The sequence below is a fragment of the Bubalus kerabau genome, chromosome 6, assembly GCF_029407905.1.
Source record: "Bubalus kerabau isolate K-KA32 ecotype Philippines breed swamp buffalo chromosome 6, PCC_UOA_SB_1v2, whole genome shotgun sequence".
NCBI classification, from domain to species: domain Eukaryota; kingdom Metazoa; phylum Chordata; class Mammalia; order Artiodactyla; family Bovidae; genus Bubalus; species Bubalus kerabau.
Window position 1 is genome coordinate 82,541,655 of NC_073629.1, and position 19,691 is coordinate 82,561,345.

Consider the following 19,691-nt stretch of genomic DNA (forward strand, 5'->3'; position numbering starts at 1 on the left):
AATTAATCCTTTAGTTTTATTTTTTCATTTTACTGCTAATTTGTTTAGCAGCAGTTGTAGTTTTTATTACAGTCAGAGAAGTATAATTGTAAAGATAAGACTCTAGTGTTTTAAATAGACATCTGAGACACATTCTAAGGCTTTGTATAACCTATTCCATGGAAATTTAAAATATCCACATTAACATTAAAAGTACAATGAGATTTTCATAATTTTCAGAACTGGACCTTGCAAATTAGGGAATGACTTGATAAAGCATGTGAATAAAGAAGACCTCCTTTACAGAATACAGATTTCTTAAGCAAAAGAAGGCTTCTTTCTTTTTTCAGTTACTTAGGAAGTAAGCTTGTCTTCACTTTCCTTAATAATATTGGCTTTATGACTGTTAGAAAAATAATGAAATGAAAGGTTTTTTTCTGTTATATTTGGATGTGAATTTTCAAAATTATTTTTAATTTGTTATGCTGAAGATTTAAAACATATGACCATTCATTGGGTTGATACAGAAGGACTGTCACATTATCATCACATGAGAAGGCATGAAATTTATTTACTTTACATAGTCAACCTCTGCATAAAACAACTTGATACAAATATTCCTGAGACAATAGGTGGCATTATGTGGTACTGAGTATTTTCATTTTTTCTGGAGATATTAGAAAATACCATCATTGTTTGTCCATGACTAGTACTTCCAGTAAACAAAATGTTTTTTAAAAGAATGTAAGCAAATTGTAGAGCATTTGCCAAGATATGAAATCTAGACACTTAGCTTCAGTCCAAAACATATTTTATCTGTTTTGAGAATAATTGTGTAGGTTGAAATATGCATATTTTAAAAGAAATGTAACCATCTGAACTTTACATTGTTCAAAAAAGTTGATTGTTTCAGCTGTCTGTAATACTAAATATTTCAAAATTTCTAGCTCTGGCCTTAAAAAGAAAAAAATGCCAACTATAAATGTTCTGATTTTCTTTAACTAGATTACTGTCTTCTTGCATTGTAAAATTAATTTTGGTTATAGGATTTTTGAGGTTTTCAAATTCTTGGTCCAAAGGACAAATTTTAAACTCCTTCTGTTTTAAGACTATATAAATAGTTTGATATTGCCTTTTCATTCTAACCACCCACTGAAGTATTTTTTAACTTAAAAATATGTTGTTCTTTCCCCTACTCAGTCTTGAAAAAGTATTCGTCATATCAGCTAAATACTTTTACTCCTAGAAAACTGCTTCCCTTTTATTTTTTTCTGTTATAGCTTAACATGAAGCAGTATCTTTTTTCAGACAAATACTCCAGTATTAAAAACACAGGTTTGAAGTTTAGACATGAATTTCAGAAGAAACAACAAAAATTCCACTATGCTTTTAACATTCTTAGTTTATTTAGAGCTAAAAAATAGAGATGTTAATTTTGGTAACACAAATACACATTAATGTACAACTGTAGTCCTCAGCTCTTTATACGAATTCAGTTGTCACTTATCCTGTATGTGGGTCATACCTTTTCCTCTTATTAATGTTAATGCTTGTGCTTTACACTGTTCATCACTGTTTGGGGCTATATTTCAACTGCTTACTTGAGATGTGTCTAGGATTTAAGGAAACACAAACTGGTTGATTACTTTTCAAAGCCTTTTAAATAATTTCTCCTATGATTTAATTTTTTTATACATTACTAAAAGTATGGTGCTTTTATCTTTTAAATAATCAGTTAAACTTTTTACACCGTAGATTTTAACTCACTTAATAGCAATTATGTGTTTAAGAGGTGTAAATAACTTGCTATCAGACATTACAAATATCCAGGTGCTCTGTATGTGCTGATGACAACAAAATTGAAACGGAAGACTGTAATAATTCTGACTGGTTTTCTCTGCAGAAGATATTGATTATTTGTGTGTGGTGAGAGATTTGGAAAATTCAATTAAAGGAGTTGTGCAAAGGTTTCATAAATTTTCCTTCTACAGCGTGTACACAGACATTGTTGCGTATTAAATCAATGCAGCACTTCACAATATATTTTCTTTGAAACATAAAAATAAATAACATTTAAACAGTTCTGCTTACTACAGAAACAAATTTTATTTTCTGTGAAGCATTTAGTCATGTGCTATCACTGACTCATACACATTTGCCAGCTGTAACAAATTTTATAGACATTTTCTCCAGAGACATATCTCACATACTATGAATTTTTAAATGAGCAAATGGTGAAGAAGGGATGTCAGCAATATAAAAATTGATCAGTTAAAAGATAAAAGCATAAGTAAAGAGATTTGTATGGTAGTCTTAATAGGTTTTATTAAATAAAAATACTATAAAAAGACAGTAATGAACAGACTGAAGACTAACTGTTCTTGAGGTGGAGAAAAATTATTCTGGCACATTTAGTAGAAATTGGTTTTATGTCACCTGACAGATGAACATTTTTTTTCCACTTTAACTCTTAGAGTAGTTAGAAAAGCTCCTCAAAGTGTTAGATAAAATCTCTAAGTGGTTTATGTATTTTAAACACCTCTACATAATCATAAAGCAGATATTTATAGTGTTATATAATTAATTATATAGTTAAAAGCAGGACTTTGGCAATCAGTAGACGATTTTTTTCCTCTACCTCAGACTTCACATAGGAAGAAAGGAGTCTTCTTCCTTCACACTCTTTATATCATATGGTTTAGTCCTCTGGAATCTCTCCTTCAGGACTCCAGGCTTCTCTATGACCTCCCTTTCTACCTGGACTACACTTTCTTCCTTCTCTGTCTAGCAAACTCCTGCTCATTCCTTAAGGTCAGCCTTCAACATCACATTCTTTGAAACTCGCCCCAGATAACCTAGGTAAAAAAGAAATTGCTTCATCTTCTAGGCTTCTACAGCACTTGTCTGAATGTTTATAAATGTACCATGTTGTAGTGTATTATAATTGTCTGGTTCCACGGCTCTCTCTGGACTTCTCTCCTTGGCAAACAGTCTTATCTCTATACTGTAATATTGAACCTGGATGGAAGCTCCATAATACATGTTCAGTGAATGAACAAAAATGAATGGCCACTCTAAGAATTTTTTTTAAGGAATTATCTAGATATTTTCAAATAGGTATAAATGGCTATTTCCTTACATACCTCATTCATTTAATATTTATTGAATGCCTACTAGGAGCCAGGCACTGTTCTAGCATTGTGGATACACTAATTAAGGAGACAGACATAGTCCTGCTCTCAGGATTATAGAATCTAGCATAAAAGATGAATGATTATAATAAAACATAACCACACATTATAATGAGTTTCTTGGTAGTTTTCATCCTAAATTCTTAAATGTGCATTCTGAAACAGAATCAGGCAAATCTGTAGGATGTTGAAGCAAGAATTTATAGCCCCAAAGCTTTTATTTATAATGTAAAATAAAACTTTATGTTTAGGCTCTTTATTTTAATTTCATTTTGATTAAGCATTTATTCTGCATCATATACTATGACAACTTACTTTACACTGTTTTCTGGAAAAAAATCTTTTTTCTTTCATATAGAATTATATGATTTTGACAGCTGTGAATTCCTTAAAACCATTTTAAACTTAGGTAGTTTCACCTTTATAATTAAGGTTACCCTTGTTATATTTCACTGTTTTTTCTTTCAGTTCAAAACATTTTAATTGTATTATCAAATTTGGTATTGTCTGTAAAGAAAATAGGAACATGAGCTTTGATGCATTAATTATATTTAATCTATTCTTATAAATAATAGGAAGATAATCTGACAAGATCTATGAGTTAGAGGCCAATTGAAAGACAACACTATTGAGCTTGCCAGGCTAGCTTTCAAAGAGGGCATATTTTTAGTGAGTATAAAGAAGGCCCTTAATTGAGTAAAAACAGCTAACTTAACAGTGACAGGTAGGTTATAGTTTCTGTAGGGCACATCAGACTGAACAAGATACAAACAAGTCAGTGGATTTGGAAATGTGCTGAATTGATTAAGTGAATAATTGCATATTAATTCATTAATTAGTGTGCTAATTAATTGCCCACTACACGGTAGGAATCAGTGAATGTCAGGTTTCATAATTGGTCAAAGGTTTTAGATTCTATTATGTATACAATATATATACAAATACACACAATCATTCACTGTAAGGTTAAGTGTTTTATAAAATTTCTGACCCATATACTATGGGTTCTGACCCATATACTATGGAAATCCATCAAACTATTGGATGGTGATCATAAATACACAGTTGATACATAAATATTCACAGTTATACATTTGGCAGATGAATATACACATTTAATATAGGACAGTCTCATTAATGAATGATTTGGGGGAATCTTAAGAATACTGAGAATAGCTTTGTGTTCATGGATTCTAGTAAAGATCATCATATGTTAGGGGTGTTTTTCTGAGTCTTTGAGTAGTACTTTCAAAAGACTTAAAAGAATTAAGGTTAACCTACAGAGAAATAACAGTTGAATGTATTTGACTACCTTGTAAACATTTCCCTGGATTTTTTTAAAATTCTTATTTATTTCTGCTGCACTGGGTCCTCGTTGCTGCGTCCAGGCTTTCTCTACTTGCAGCGAGTGGGGCCTGCTCTCTAGTTGTGCTGTGTGGGCTTCTCACTGTGGTGGCTTCTCCTTTTGGAACACGGGCTCTAGGTACATAGGCTCAGTAGTTGTGATGCATGGGCTTAGTTGCCCCACAGCATGTGGGATCTTTCTGGACCAGGGAATGAGCCCGTGTCCCCTGCATCGGCTTGTGGATTCTTAACCATGGCCCACCAGGAGAGTCCTCCCTAGGTTCTTTTGATATTGTTTTCTCTCACCTTGGACTCTTTCTTCATGACCTCATCCATTCCTTGACTTTTGTTCTCACCTTTGTGTATATGGTTTCCAAATCTATTTTTCACCTTCCTCCTGAGCTATAAACAATCTCAGCTGCTATACATTATTCCCCAAATATACTGACTTCACCCTCCCCCCCCCATATTGTCCCTCATTGTACCTTTTTAGGGATTACATTCATCCAGTGATAGAGCTGAAAACTACAATTCTGTCTCTCTTTTTGTCCCCACATCCAAACTGATACCAAGTTGTATCACTTCCCAGAACATTACTTCTCCTTTCCATGTACACTGCGCTGGTTTATTCCTTCATTAGTTCTCATCCAGATTATTTGCATCCTCATTGTAACCTGCCTTTGTGCTCTTTGTTCTTGTTTCCCTACAGCCTGTCCTGCTACTGAATGAATTATGATTTCAAAAGTATCACTCCACCATATATGTCGTAAAATCCATATACCATTGTTTAGAATTCTCCCTGATCTGACCACAACTTACCTTTCTAATTTGTGTGTCTCAGTTACTCCAGATTATTTGCCATTCATTCCTGAACACATTCCTTAGAACATCCCTTTCTCGTTTCCTTACTTTTGTTCTTGTCTCCTCCACTTGACATACCTTTTCCCCCCATCATCAAAATTTTACTAATCTTTCAGAACCTGCTTATGAGTTTCCTTACACTAGGCTTCCTTAGATCCTTCTCTTCCATGTTCTTCTTTTATGGATTTGTCACAGCTGCCCAACTGGTATAACTAAGAGAGGATATTAAACTTCCTGACCTTGTCCTATGCCCTAGAAACCTCTGATAGTTGTGATACCCCTAACACCACTGTGTGACCAAATTCCCGGTCTACACATCAGCTTCTGCCCTATTACACTTCAGTAATTATTCCTCCTGACCGATTTTGTTTAGTGAGCATAAGCACCCCATATTAATTCACTCTCAAAGCCTTTAAAAAGTGAAGCCTTTATAAAACAATGTTAGAATAAGGGAGACAGCAACCCATAGGCCATAGACAGTATGAAGACCAGCAAAGTGTTAGTTGCTCAGTCATGTCTGATTGTTTGTAACCCAATGAACTGTAGCCCTCCAGGCCCCTCTGTCCATGGTATTCTCTAGACAAGAATACTGGAGTGGGTAGCCATTCCCTTCTCCGGGGGATCTTCCTGATCTAGGGATCGAACCCAGTCTCCTGCATTTGCAGGCAGATTCTTTACCATCTGAGCCACCAGGGAAGCCTCTGAGAAAGCATGATTTTGGCTAATGTTAACTAGGAATACTACAGGGGATGCTGAGATAAATCTTCTAGAAACAGTGTAAATCACTTGGTTAGCAAAAGTGTGAGGCTTAGTATAAACAAAGCCCTTTGCATACTGCCCATCTAGTATTCAAACTGAGGATGTAAGGTTTATATACATGAAATGATAATCAAATAAGGCAAGCGATAACAAGTTCAGACTCGTCTTTCCAGGATTCTGGCCTGTAGCAAGTATAAAAAAGGATTATGAATTCATTGAGGATCAAAGAATCAACTTGACTAGTAGAGGACTTAATAACCCCCAATATGGCAGGCCCTCTGGTAGAAGCTCGGAGTACTAATGTGGACTAAGGCAGAAGTGGAACCTTCTCTCTCCCATAGATGGAAGAAATGCTGCTGGATAGAAGTGCTCAGTCATGTCTGACTCTTTGTGACGCCATGGACTGTAGCCCACCAAGGTCCCTCTGTTCATGGGATTTTCCAGGCAAGAATACTGGACTGGGTTGCCATTTCCTTCTCCAGGGGATCTTCCAGACCCAGGGATCAAACCTGCCTCCTGCATTGCAGACAAATTCTTTACTGCTGAACCATCAGGGAAGCCCTCCCTCTCTTCCGTATTGAATGCAAATCTTAAAATCTATGTGCTCTCCTGACCTGAGGAGAAAGCTGGATCTTTAAATAGATCCATGTCCATGGGCCTCTATAACTGCAGATGTGCCTTATATGCTTGGTTGCAGAAAAGAGAATGAATGGGCTGCTCTCCTTACAACATGAAATTAAGAAGAGCAAAGGGCCACTGGATTTGAGAGTAGACGGTGAAAGGGAAACTAAATAGTGGGGCACAGGAGTGCTGTGTAAGAATACTGACTGAATATGACTTGTAAAATGTGGTCTGCTATTCTGGATGTCAGTCAGTCAAATTTGTCACTTTTCTGTGGGCTACTGGAAGCAGAAGAGTTGACAGAAGTTTCTTCCTCTTCAGACTGAGAAGTGTAAAAATTCTTCCCTACTCTAAGTAACAAATGAAGAGTAAGCAGTATGGAAATACACAAAATGGGCCACCTCAGGATGGAGTGATTAGGTCATTATTTAAGGGTTCATGATTTTAAAATCAGTTCTAGTTATTCCACTCTGCATAATCTCTAACAGAGGGCCCTCCAAGCCCTCGTAATGGAAGCTTTGTGTTTTAGTAGGAAGCTGGAATTTGAAAAATGGGTAATTTTGATGGGCTGTGTAAACATTCTAGGCAGAGAGAACACTGAACAGAAAAGGCAGAGAAGCAGAGCGACTGAACAGTAGATTCCAGACACATCACTGACAGTTATGATCACCAGGCTAATAAGTCCAGACTTTATTCTTTAGGCAGAAATGAACCCATGAAGATTATTAAAGAAGTAACAATCTAAAATATGTTTTAGAAAGAATAAAATATAATTGCTATGTGAAAGATGAATTCTGTCAAAATACTGCTCATGAACTGCATCACGGTATCTAAATTTCTTTCCATTTGTGTTCTGAGATCTTCATCTCTATAACCAGTATGGCCGTGTAGAGATAACAGACATACTGCTGCTCCCTGCTCCTGTGCTATGATATGTATCACATTGATCAAAGTGTTGATTTTTGCTGGACCCTGAATTTGGCCTCAGAATCTTTCTCGACACAGCTGTCTTGGCATCCATGATCAACTGATGACGCTTCTTTGCAAGGCCTGACATTGTAACAGAGAATGGGATTTGGATTAGATGTCCAGCACTAGCTCTACCACCTACTTAGCTGTGTGGCCTTAAACAAGGCACTCGGTTTCCCAAAACCTTAGTTGTAAAATGGGACTGGTGATATTTACCTTGTGGATTATATACAAGAATTAGCTTGAGGAATTCCCTGGAAGTCCAGTGGTTAGGACTCAGTGCTTTCACTGCCAGGGCCTAGGTTCAGTCCCTTGTCAGGGAACTAAGATCCTGCAAGCCATGCAGTGTGGCCAAAAATTTAAAAATTAAATAAAATAATTAGCTTAATTACTACCTTTCCCATTCACTGTTGTTTAGTCACTAAGTTGTATCTGACCCCATGGGCTTTCCACCAGACTCCTCTGTCCATGGGATTTTCCAGGCAAGAATATTGGAGTGGGTTGCTATTTCCTTCTCCAGATCTTCCCAGCGTAGGGGTTGAACCTGCAACTTCTGCATTGCAGGTGGATTCTTTACTACTGAGCCATCGGGGCGGCCCACCTTTCCCATAGTAATTATTTAATAAATGGCAGTCTTCCTTTCTTCCAGAGTATTAGCTTTAGTTCTGGTAACCATATCAAAAACCTATAATAATATTAGGGGAGCACTGGCATGCTTAAAGTCTGTAGGTATTCTGACCAGACTCAAATGAGTTGGCAAACTATCTTCTTGTAGGACAGGAAGAATGTATGTGGACCATCATGCTGCCACTGCTGTAAGTCACTTCAGTCGTGTCCGACTCTGTGCGACCCCATAAACGGAAGCCCACCAGGCTCCCCGTCCCTGAGATTCTCCAGGCAAGAACACTGGAGTGGGTTAGGGGCTCACCATATATGACTTATTTATAGCTGCCAGTATAAACAAGGAAGGGATATTTCAGGAAGTAAGGGGTCCACATGCCCTGTGGGGATACATGCCATCTGTTGCCATTGGGTGTTTTTTCCAAAGGCTTCATCTCACAAGGATCCTAAAACCAGACAGACAAGAACTTCTATCACCACTAGGAGTCCCCAGAGTGACATACCCTGAATAGGAATGCCAGTAAAGATGGTCTCTTTTTTGGGGGGGCAGCTGTTGGAGGAAACACCTGCTGAAAGGCCCTGAAGGCTTATAGACAAAGGCATGTAAGATTTGGTGTTTTCATTAGGTCATGTTGGAGTTCTAGAACTCTCTCAGAAGTATCTCAAATCCATCTTCATAAAATGAAGTGTGCCACATCAGAGTAGGCATAGTGACAATTATTTGTGAAGGTGAATCTTGCTTTGAAGATTCAAAAATAAGCAAATAAGATATTACCAATACCTAACTAAATTAGGTACCAAATTACATAGTAAATGGGTGTTGAACTCATTTCTCAGGTCATGTATGAGATGCATGTTAATTTGGAAACTAATTCTTGATGATTTAATAATCACCTTTTATATCCCACAGGCGTTTAGAAGAAACACACTCACTATGAACGCCAACTTCTGTATCTGCCTGATCATATTTAAAGGAACAGAAGAAATGTTTGTAATTAATCTGTGCAGTGAATACCAGATCATAGCATAGGCAGGTGTGTGTCTAGATAAAATTTCTTGAAGCTAATTTAAACTTTCTACACACACCAGTAGATAATCTCAACATAAATAATACATTTCTTCTTGACCCTTTAAAGTAAGCCAACATATAGAAGAAGATCCTGACTTATATTATGTATCTGGTACACTTCTGTATACGTTTATCATTTGTGGATAGACTTATAGCTTGTATGAAAATGGCACCTTTGGTAGAGCTCTATATCTTAAAACTCAGATTAAACCCAATAGTAATTGGAAGTAGGTCCTGATTTTCCAATTTAAAGCCCTAGATTTGTACTAATTTGATTCTTTTAAAAGCTTTTAAAATTGTAAGTTTACTTTAGCTTCTACTTCATAGATGTTTTTGTTCTAGCTATGCCTATGCTTGTAGAGAAAAAATATTTTCAAAGTTTTAAAATTCTTACATCTTTTATAAAATGCTGGAATGCATTTTTCAGTGCAGATATTTAAATGTGAGGTTGTTTTTAAACTGAACTACACAGAATCTCCTGAATATAAAGAAAAGACCTCATCTCATGGGACAACATGTGATTCCCTCCACATTTTGAAGCATCAAATTTTTAATTTTCTACAGTGTTGTTTTGTATTATCTATTTGTGCTGTCACAAAATAAAGGGGAAGAGTGAATCACAGTGTTATAACTTGATAGCATTTTTTTTTTTTCATACTTATGCACCTTTCTTTGACCATTTCCATAGGGGGAAAAATGCTGTTCCTTTGGTATTCACCCTAAGCCTTGGCAAAATTTGTACATTACCATGTCATTTAATTCACTGTATCATGAAAATAAAAATACTATGTGAAAAATGTGAAACAAAATTTAACAAATTGAAGTTGAAACTATCCATTTAGAGAATTTCAGATTTGCCTCTTAAAATGAAAATGAATTATTTTTTAAAACTATTAATTGAAATAACTAAATAGTAACTCAATTTATAAAACTAATTGCCTTCACTAGTAATTTTATTGGGACAATCTAAATAAGGTTTTTAACCTGCTAAATATTAAGAATACTTTGTGATATAGTCCTTATAATGAGTACCTAAAATATACCAAAAAGGTTAATTTGTTTGTGTGTTCCAGCATTGAAAACTAACCTCAGAATGTAAAGCAAAACATATAAAGACACCTACATTAGTCAGGAAATGAAGGGTTAAGAAGTAAGATTGGTTTCATATGTAATTCAAGTTATGTAGCTATGTGCTTAATGCTATTAAATCAGTTACTGTATGTTTGACCTCTTGATATACCAAGCTTTTGCCTTTCAGAACAGCTGGGTCGGCTAAGAATCATTTCCCAGTTCTTTTCATTGTAGATCAGATGACTCTCGCTTTATCACCCTTGGAGGCCACATGAAGGACAAAGCAGAAAGATCCACACACAAAACTAATGTTTATATGGAGGCAGTGTGGGGGGAGGAAGGCAAAAGGTGGGGGATACACTTGGCCCTGATCTTCCAATGAATATAACAGAAGGACCAATTGAGACTTGAAACTGTTGTGTTACACCAACCATTATTTAGTTACATCCTATCCATCTCTTACTCTCTTTGTATTGAACAGAGAGGCTCCTTTGGCTGCCTTGACTTTTGTAGATGTTTCACTCACTTAGTTGTGGTTTATCATTTGGACAGAATGCTACATTGGGGATTTTTCTCCCCTCCCTAAGGCTTCAAGGCAAAATGACTTCTGTTGCCTCATATCTGATACATGAACATACACTGTATTCTCTTCATTTTAAGAATCAAACCTAAGTTTATGGCAACAGAGAAAACTCCATTTTTCAGAAACAGCTTTTCCCTATAAAAGAACTTGAAAATAACTTTCCTAAGATCATTTTTTGACAGGTATATTAATGAATAAAGGGAGGCATCTTTAATAATTTTTATATAAGTAAATGTCTTTATAAAAAAATATCCCTATTGTTTCTATTGTTTTTTTTGGTACTTAATTGCTCAAAGTGGACTCTTCTTAAATTGGTTTCTAATAGATATGAGATACTTATAATTGCTTCAAGTCTCCAGTAAAGCTACAGTGTAACTCTATATAACTAGTCTAGAAATGTATTTTTATTTAGAATTTACCTGTAAGATACCTTGAATATAAGTGTATTCTATTTTACTGTTTATATATACTTTCATTTTCAAATAATATTTGTTTCAACTATTTAGAAGTTAGAACTTTCTCATCGATTTAAATCAACATCCTGTATTAAATGCAAGTATTCTATTACAAAAAATAAGACTACACCAGCCAGCCAAGATGCTGACATTTGGGCATGGTGATAAAAATGGTGACCATGGACAGCGATGTTCCTGCTGATTCGGCAGCGATTCAAGGCTGCTTTTTCTGTGCCGACCTACCCTTTGAGTCTTTATGCACATTTGCTTTGAGAAAGAAATACTTCTTGATTTTTTGCTTTGTCTAAACCTACTTCCTTTACCGGACTTAAAAACCTATACCTTGTTGCATCAGCTGTCCATGTCTAGAACCAAATTCTCTTATGTGTGTATATGTGTTTGACTTGCATTGTTTTAAAATATACCACTTAGTTAATATGCTTTAATGGCTATCTTATTAAAGAAATATATTCATTAAAAACATAAGTTGTTAGGGAAGTGATTATTTTTTCTTAGGGACTAAAGAAAACGTATCTTTACATGAGAAACTACATGGTTATAAATTATTTTTTCCAATTGAATACTATAGTAAAGATGTGCTTTTTCTAATATAGAGTCATACAGTATTAATAGGACTAAGTTAATATGAAGTATGATATGGATCAATGCTTATGGCATTGGTAACCTTGAACCATGTCATAACAAAGAACAGGATGAACCCCTCCCTGGATAAGGCCATTTAAACAGAATGAACCTGAAAGTTTAGAGCCAATGATCATGAAAGACTTCATTCAAACCACTTAAATTCAGGAAAATTCTTTGTTTAATGGCATTCAAATAAATCATAGTTCTTAGAAATAAATAACACAGTTTAGTCTTTCTGCCTTTCTAAAAAAATTCAAGTTTACACATGGTAATAAGGCGTGTTCAAGCTTTAAACAGTTTAAATTGCCTTCTCACAGTAATTTAAAAGATTATCACAAATTTAATCCCTGAGATATAATTTATAAAACATTCTAAAATATAAGAAAAACTAAATCTGAATACCAAAATTAGTGATTTCCTTCAAAAATAAGGGACTAAATTCTCCGATTAAGCTCACTGTATCTGCAGATTTTTTTCAAGACAACAAATTATAGAGTACATTTCTTAAGTAAACACTGATTAAGGACACGTTTCTCTTCTTTTCCCACGTGAATAACTGAACATAATAAAACTATAATATGTCTTGGTCAGTAGTTAGAAAATAAAAGCCTTCATTGCTTTGGTGCCATATAGATTTATTTTGGGTAGACAACAATAACTTTTCACCATTTCCTTTCCTATTTCCAAGATTCTCAAAATGCTTCTTTTATTTATACATAGCAAAAAGTTTACAAAACCTTGTGGCACTAACATTTTCACATTTCTTTGGAGATATAGCTAGTTGATTTTCTTCTGACTTCTTCCATTTTTGGAATCCCACATGATTATAATATTAAAGTATACCAAGAAGAATAGGAAATGTAAGCAGGATACAAAACACACCAATACAGCAAATAAGTCTGGTAGTTTCTGAGGAGGATCCAGTGTGACAGTCATCATTGTCAGAAGGATCATAGTGATTACTGACGTAAGAAACTATAAGAAGGGGGGAGAAAAGTGTTACTGCATAGTATAAAAGGTAACAGTTGAATGTACTGGTAACACTGGTTTATAGTTGTAAATGAGCAGAACTGAAGGGGACAGCTAGGGGTTCAATCTCCTCTACTAATGGATCTCAACCTAGTTTGTATGTAAGAGTCATTTGGGGTTTAAAAAAAAAATCAACTCTCAGACCACATCCCAGACCAATTAAATTAGAATCTCTGGGGAAGGCTCTCCAAGTGATCCCCATGTGTAGCCAAAGCCTGAGAACCCCTTTAGATTTCGTATCACCCAAGCACTAAAACAAAGGTACCTGGAATAGATAATATTGCTAGTCAGGGTTAAATTCATGGCATGCTCCAAGGGTCTATGGGATATACAATTCTAAGTTAATCCAAGAATTCATCTATGAAGTTTTCCACAGCAAATGAAATATTACATTTCATATTCACTGAATACTTTCAATGAGCTAGTTCTATAGTAGAGCATCGTGGGACACATGAAAGAAAATGTCCTCTGGCCTCAAAGAGCTTCCAATTTAGGGGACTACATGAACTTGTTAAATAAAATCACAAAGTCACATCTTATTAAATGCCAAAATGTGTAGTAGACATAACTGCATTTATTGTAATTGTGCACCAGTCAGTTTCCTTTTTCAGACCATACCACAGAACTTTCTGCAATGTTCTAAATGTGTATTCCCAAAAAGTAGCTGCTAACCATATATGGCTACTGAGCATTTGAAATGTACCTGCTGTGACTGAGGGGCTGAATTTTTAATTTAACCACATGTGTCTAGTGTCTACTGTATTGAACAATATAGCTATAGACTTTGAGACAAGGACACAGAAGCTGCTTAAGTAAATGTAGAAAACAAGAAGTGAGAAACAGAAGTCAGTGACTTTCATGATGAAAGGGGGACATAATGGAACCCTGAAAGATTCTTTAATGGCTAGATTATGACAGAACTGATGGGACCTGAAAAAACTGTAATGCAGTGATCATTCTAGACAGAAGCCCAAAAGACTAAAAGAGTAACCTATCACTTGCTGTGTCTACTCTCCCATTCATTAGTGAACCCACACCAATTAGGCTTTCACTCCATTCTCCAATGAAACTGCCTTGGTAAAGATCTATAATGACCTCCACTAAACTAATCCCAGTAGTCAGTTCTTACTACCTTAATGGATCTCTCAGCAGCATTCAAAATAACACATCACTGGTATCTTGAAACCCTTCCTTGGCTTCCATGACATCATTCTCTCCTGGTTTCCTCCCACATCACTAGTTAATCTTTCTCAGAACTTTGCTGGTTCCTTCTCAATCTATAATCACACCTTTGGTGAGCTCACTCATCCAGGGACATGACTTTAATTACTATCTATATACTGAAGACTCAAATTACTGTGTCCAACTTGGACCTCTCCCCTAAACTCTAGGCTCATATATTCAAGTTTTCCTTAAAATCTCTACTTGGGTATCTAAGAAGTACCTAAAACTATACATAAACTATCCTCAGTAAGATTAACATTTGACTTCTCATTAGGAAATATGGAGGCCACAAGACAATGGGATGGATGATGTTCGAAGAGCAAAAATACCCTTCAAAAATGAAGGCGAAATAAACAAAGTCAATAGATTTGAAAATACTGACATAATACAAGGTCTGTTCTTCAAATACATTAGAATTGGAATAGAAAAATGGGAAGTAGTCAAGGAAATCCCCAAATATTTGTAAACTGAACAACAGATGCCTAAATAATTCATAAACCAAAGAAAAAAATGGATTATAAAAAATGGACTATATTTTTAACTAAATTAAAAAACATTTCAAAGTTTATGGAATACTGCTTAAAAATGGGGGTTTTATATGGGTTTGAATAACTATATAAAAATGGAAGAAGGGTCTCAAATCAACAACCTCTAACTTGAACTTTAAGAAACTAAAGAGTACACCAAACCCAAACATGGAAAAGGGTATAACAAAATTAGAACCAAAATCAATGACATAGAAAACAAACAATAGAGAAGATCAATAACCAAAAGTAGGTTGTGTAAAAATATTTATAAATGAAACCACCAAACATTAGCTAGACTGACCATGGGCAAAAGAGAAGGTACAAATTCCCCAAGTTGGGAATGAAAAAGTAACATCACTCCTTACCATATATAAAAATAAAAAAGGATGGTATGGGAATATAATAAATAAATAACTGTTTGCCAACAAATTAGATAACAGACAAAGTGGACAAATTCTTAGACACACTACTGAAATTATGTCAAGAAATACAGAAAATCTCAATAGACCTATTAACAAGAGATTGAATTAATCATATTTTTTTAATTGAAGTATAGTTGATGTACAATATTATGTTAGTTTCAGGTGTACAGCAAAGTGATTCCGTTATATATATATTTTCAGATTCTTTTCCATTATAGGTTATTAAAAGATACTGAAAGTTGTTCCCTGTGCTATACAGTGAAAAACCCTTGTTGCTTACCTATTTTATGTAGTTTGTTAATCCCATACTCCTATTTTATCCCTCCCTCCTGAATCAGTCATCTTTAAGATCCCATGAAGAAAAGATCCAGGAACGGATGGCTTCACTGGTGAATTAAACCCAAAGTTTCTAGAAGAATTAATACCAGTCTTTCACAGCTCTTCCACAAAGTAGAAAAAGAACCCTTCCTAACTCATTCCATGAGGCAACATTAAGCTTGATTCCAAAATGATACAGATACCACAAAAAAGAAAACTACAGACCAATATCCCTTATGAATATAAAGTGCAAAAGTCTTCTACAAAATACTGACAAACCCAAGAAAGTGACATATAAGAGATTATACACCATGATCAAGTAGAATTTATCCCAAGAATGCAAGGATAGTTCAATATATAAAAATCAGTCAATGTAATATACCATATTGATAAATGAGAAAAAAACACATTATAATATCATTAGACACAGGAAAAGCATTAGACAAAATCCAACACCTTTTAGTGATTAAAAAAAAATTCAAACTAGGAATAGAAGAGAACTTTCTAACCAAATAAAGGCCATATATAAAAACCCCACAACTACCATCATAGTTAACGTTAAAGGACTGGATGATTTCCCCCTAAAATCTGGAAGAAAACAAGATGTCCACACTTGTCACATGTGTTCAGCAAACTGTACTGGAGCTGACCAGCCAGGTAATTAGGCAAGGAAAAGAAAGAAAAGGCATCTAGATTTAAAGAGAAGACATAAAACTATCATAATTTACAGATGACATGATCTTGTATATAGAAAATCATAAGGAATTCACTAAAAACTTAATACTAGTTCAATATTTTAAAAATCAATCGTATTTTTATGCAGTACCAATGAACATTATGAAAACGAAATTAAGAAAACAATACCACTTACAAAAGCATCATAAAGAATAAAATACTTACAAATGAATTTAACAAAAAAAAAAAGTGCAAAACCTGCACACTGAAAACTTCAGGCACTATTGAAGGACGTTAAAGAATAAATAAACGGAAATACATCCTATGTTCACAGGTTTGGAAGACTAAATCGTGCTAAGATGGTAATGCTCCACAAATTTAAATACGCACTTAAAGTAATCCCTATAAAAATCTCAGCTGGGGTTTTAGAGAAATTAATGAGCTGATCCTAAAAAGAATACGGAAATACAACGGATGTAGAACAGCTAAAATGATCCTGAAAATGAACAAAATTGGAGGACTCACATTTTCAGTTTTTGAAAACTAACTACAAAACCACAGTAATCAAAACAGTGTGGAAACAGCACAAAGATAATACAGATCAGTGAAACAGAATTGAGAGTCCAGAAATAAACCATTACGTTTAAGATCTGTTGATTTTCTACAAGGGTGCCAATACAATTAGTGCTGGAACAACTGAATAAAGTTGGACTTAGACCTCACACCATACACAAAAATTAATTCAAAATGAATCAATGTCCTAAAGATAACTAAAATTATAAAACACTTCAAGAAAACATCAATCTTCATGACCTTTGGTTATACACAGTTTCTGAAGTATGACATCAAAAGCACAAACAACAAAAGAAACTGCTATTAGACTTAATAAAAATGAAAACTCTTATGCTACAAACAATACCATCAAGAAAATCAAAAAGCAACCCACAGAATGGGAGAAAATATTTGCAATTTAGTAAGAGACCTGCATTAAGAATGTATAGAGAACTCAAAAATACAGAAACAACTGAATTAAAACTGGGCAGTGTATGGGAATTCCCTGGTGGAATTCCATGCTTTCACTGCCAACAGCCTGGGTTCAATCCCTCGTCAGGAAGCAAAGATCCCACAAGCCACTCAATGCAGCCAAAAAAAAAAAAAAAAAGGGAAAGGATTTGAATAGGCATTTCTCCAAAGAAATTATTTTTTAAAATACTCAACATTATTAGTCACTAGGGAAATGGAAAAAGTACAATGAGATACCACTTCACATCCATTTGGTGTGGCTATAATAAAAGATAATAACGAGTGCTGTCAAGGATGTGAAGAAACTGGAACACTCATAAACTGCTGGTGGGAATGCAGAATCATGCAGCCCTCTGGAAGATAGCTTGGCAGTCTCTCAAAATGTTAACACAGAATTACCACTCCTAGGTATATACTTTTGGAAATGGAAACACATGTGTACCAGTAAACTTAGACACAAATCTTCACAGCAGCATTATTCATAATAGCCAAAAAGTGGAAGCAACCTAATGTGCATCTACTGAAGACTAGATAGATAAAATGTGGTATATCCATATAATGAAATTGGCAGTAAAAAGGAAGGAAGTATTGATACATGCTGCTGCTGCTGCTAAGTCGCTTCAGTTGTGTCTGACTCTGTGTGACCCCATAGACAGCTACAACACAGTTAAAAATCAAAAACACACTAAGTGAAAGAAACCAGTCACCAAAGACCACATTTTGTATGATTCCATGTTACAGAATGTATGTCCCCACAAAATTCATATGTTGAAGCCCTAAGCCCCAATGTGACTGCATTTGGAGATGAGCCGAAATTAAGATTAAATAAATCATATGGGTGGGGCCTTAATCTTATAGGACTGATGGCATTATAAGAAGAGGAAAAGACACCAAAGAATTCTCTGTCTACACAGATACACACACCAAGAGGCCACATGCGGAGACAGCAAGGTCACCTACAAACCGGGAAAAGAGAAACCAAAAGAAACCAATGCTGATGTCACACTAATTTTGGCCTTCCAGCCTTGTGAAAAAATAAGTTTCTGTTGTTTAAGCTACCTGGTGTGGTGTTCTATTATAGGCGCCCTAAGGGACTAATACATTCCATTTATATGAAATGTCCAGATAGGCAAATCTATAGAGACTGAAAGTAGATCAGTGGATGTCCAAGGCTGGATCTGGGGTGAGGGTGGAATGGAGAATGACTGCTACAGGGCACAGGGTTTCTTTTTGGGGTGATGGAAATCTAAACTTAGGTAGTGTGATGATTGTAAAACTCTGTGTATATATTTAAAACACAAGTTGCATGATTTAAGTGGGTACATTTTATGAGTGAATTTATGGGAATTATATCTCAAAAATGCTAGAAAGAAAAACAACTTACCAAGTGTTGTATAATTCTGGGAAGAAATGTAAAACATGTAAAATATTTCCTAACAGAAGTGGAAAAACATTTCAGTTGCAATTCTTCTTCAGAAGTCTTCTCCAATATTGAAAAGGAAGTTGCACAAGCTATAAAAAATGCCATCACTGTTACAGCTGAAGGCATCAGGAGTCCATCTTTTAACAGAAGAGGTAGCATACTATACAGGAAGAGCAGAAGAGAATTGTCAATTCAAACCACACTCACTTTGTAAAAAAGTTTTAAATGAGTTTATAAGTACTATACTGAACGTATTATATTGGAAATTGGTTTGACTCACCTAAATGTTGACACAAGTAAAAACCAAGTAGACATAAAAGGAATTTCGCTTAAAACTAAGCAGACTGGTCTAAAATAACAGAGAAAAATATTTTAGAGAATATAATTTCAATGCTTACATGTAAAAATGTGAACACATTTTATCTGATTTTTGACATAGCTAAAACAACACAAAAATCACAAAACACAGCCAGCAAGGTCTCCATAGGGGCTACTGATTTCATTTTTTAAAATAACTATCAATCCAAACTAAGTGAATCTAGACAGAGAGATGGAATCAGCTTGTCATAATAATTGGAAAACTGCTTCTTCCAGTATCATTAATGAAACTTTTTTTTCCTGTCATACAAACAGTAGCTTAAAGAAAGGATAAACAACTGAACATTCAGAGAAACAAGCTTTTCCATATATTCCATCCAAGTTGGTAAATATGAATACCCTACTTGGTATGAAAGTTTTCAAACTTCTTTTTTATGCTCTTCCGTGTGACCTAATACTCAGCTAAGTTAAAAGCTAAGACAGGATCATCACTGGCCACTGAATAGAGGCCAACAGAAGCAAAGAAAAATGATAAAGGGTTGATGATGGTAGAATAAAAGGAAA

General features: G+C 35.0%; 2 protein-coding genes across 6 annotated transcripts in view; one reads left to right on the top strand and one right to left on the bottom strand.

Moving 5' to 3' along the window:
• Window positions 1-19,691, top strand: part of ITGB3BP (integrin subunit beta 3 binding protein) — a 98,963-nt gene that overhangs the window by 78,659 nt on the left and 613 nt on the right. For 3 of the 5 annotated variants that reach the window (XM_055585627.1, XM_055585626.1, XM_055585628.1), the window contains exons 8-9: window positions 8,500-8,539; window positions 9,256-10,036. The exons of 1 other annotated variant lie outside the window; for it this stretch is intronic. In XM_055585627.1, the coding sequence (XP_055441602.1) occupies window positions 8,500-8,539; window positions 9,256-9,283 (68 nt within the window). In that variant the 3' untranslated portion in view covers window positions 9,284-10,036. Of the gene's footprint in view, window positions 1-8,499; window positions 8,540-9,255; window positions 10,037-19,691 lie in introns of those variants that run through there. One more of the 5 variants, XM_055585629.1, reaches the window with a different exon arrangement.
• The window catches only part of ALG6 (ALG6 alpha-1,3-glucosyltransferase), a 54,313-nt gene continuing 46,950 nt past the window's right edge, over window positions 12,329-19,691 (bottom strand). The window contains 3 exon segments of the mRNA XM_055585631.1: window positions 12,329-13,143; window positions 18,771-18,969; window positions 19,090-19,158. Of these exon segments, the coding sequence (XP_055441606.1) occupies window positions 12,946-13,143; window positions 18,771-18,969; window positions 19,090-19,158 (466 nt within the window). The 3' untranslated portion in view covers window positions 12,329-12,945.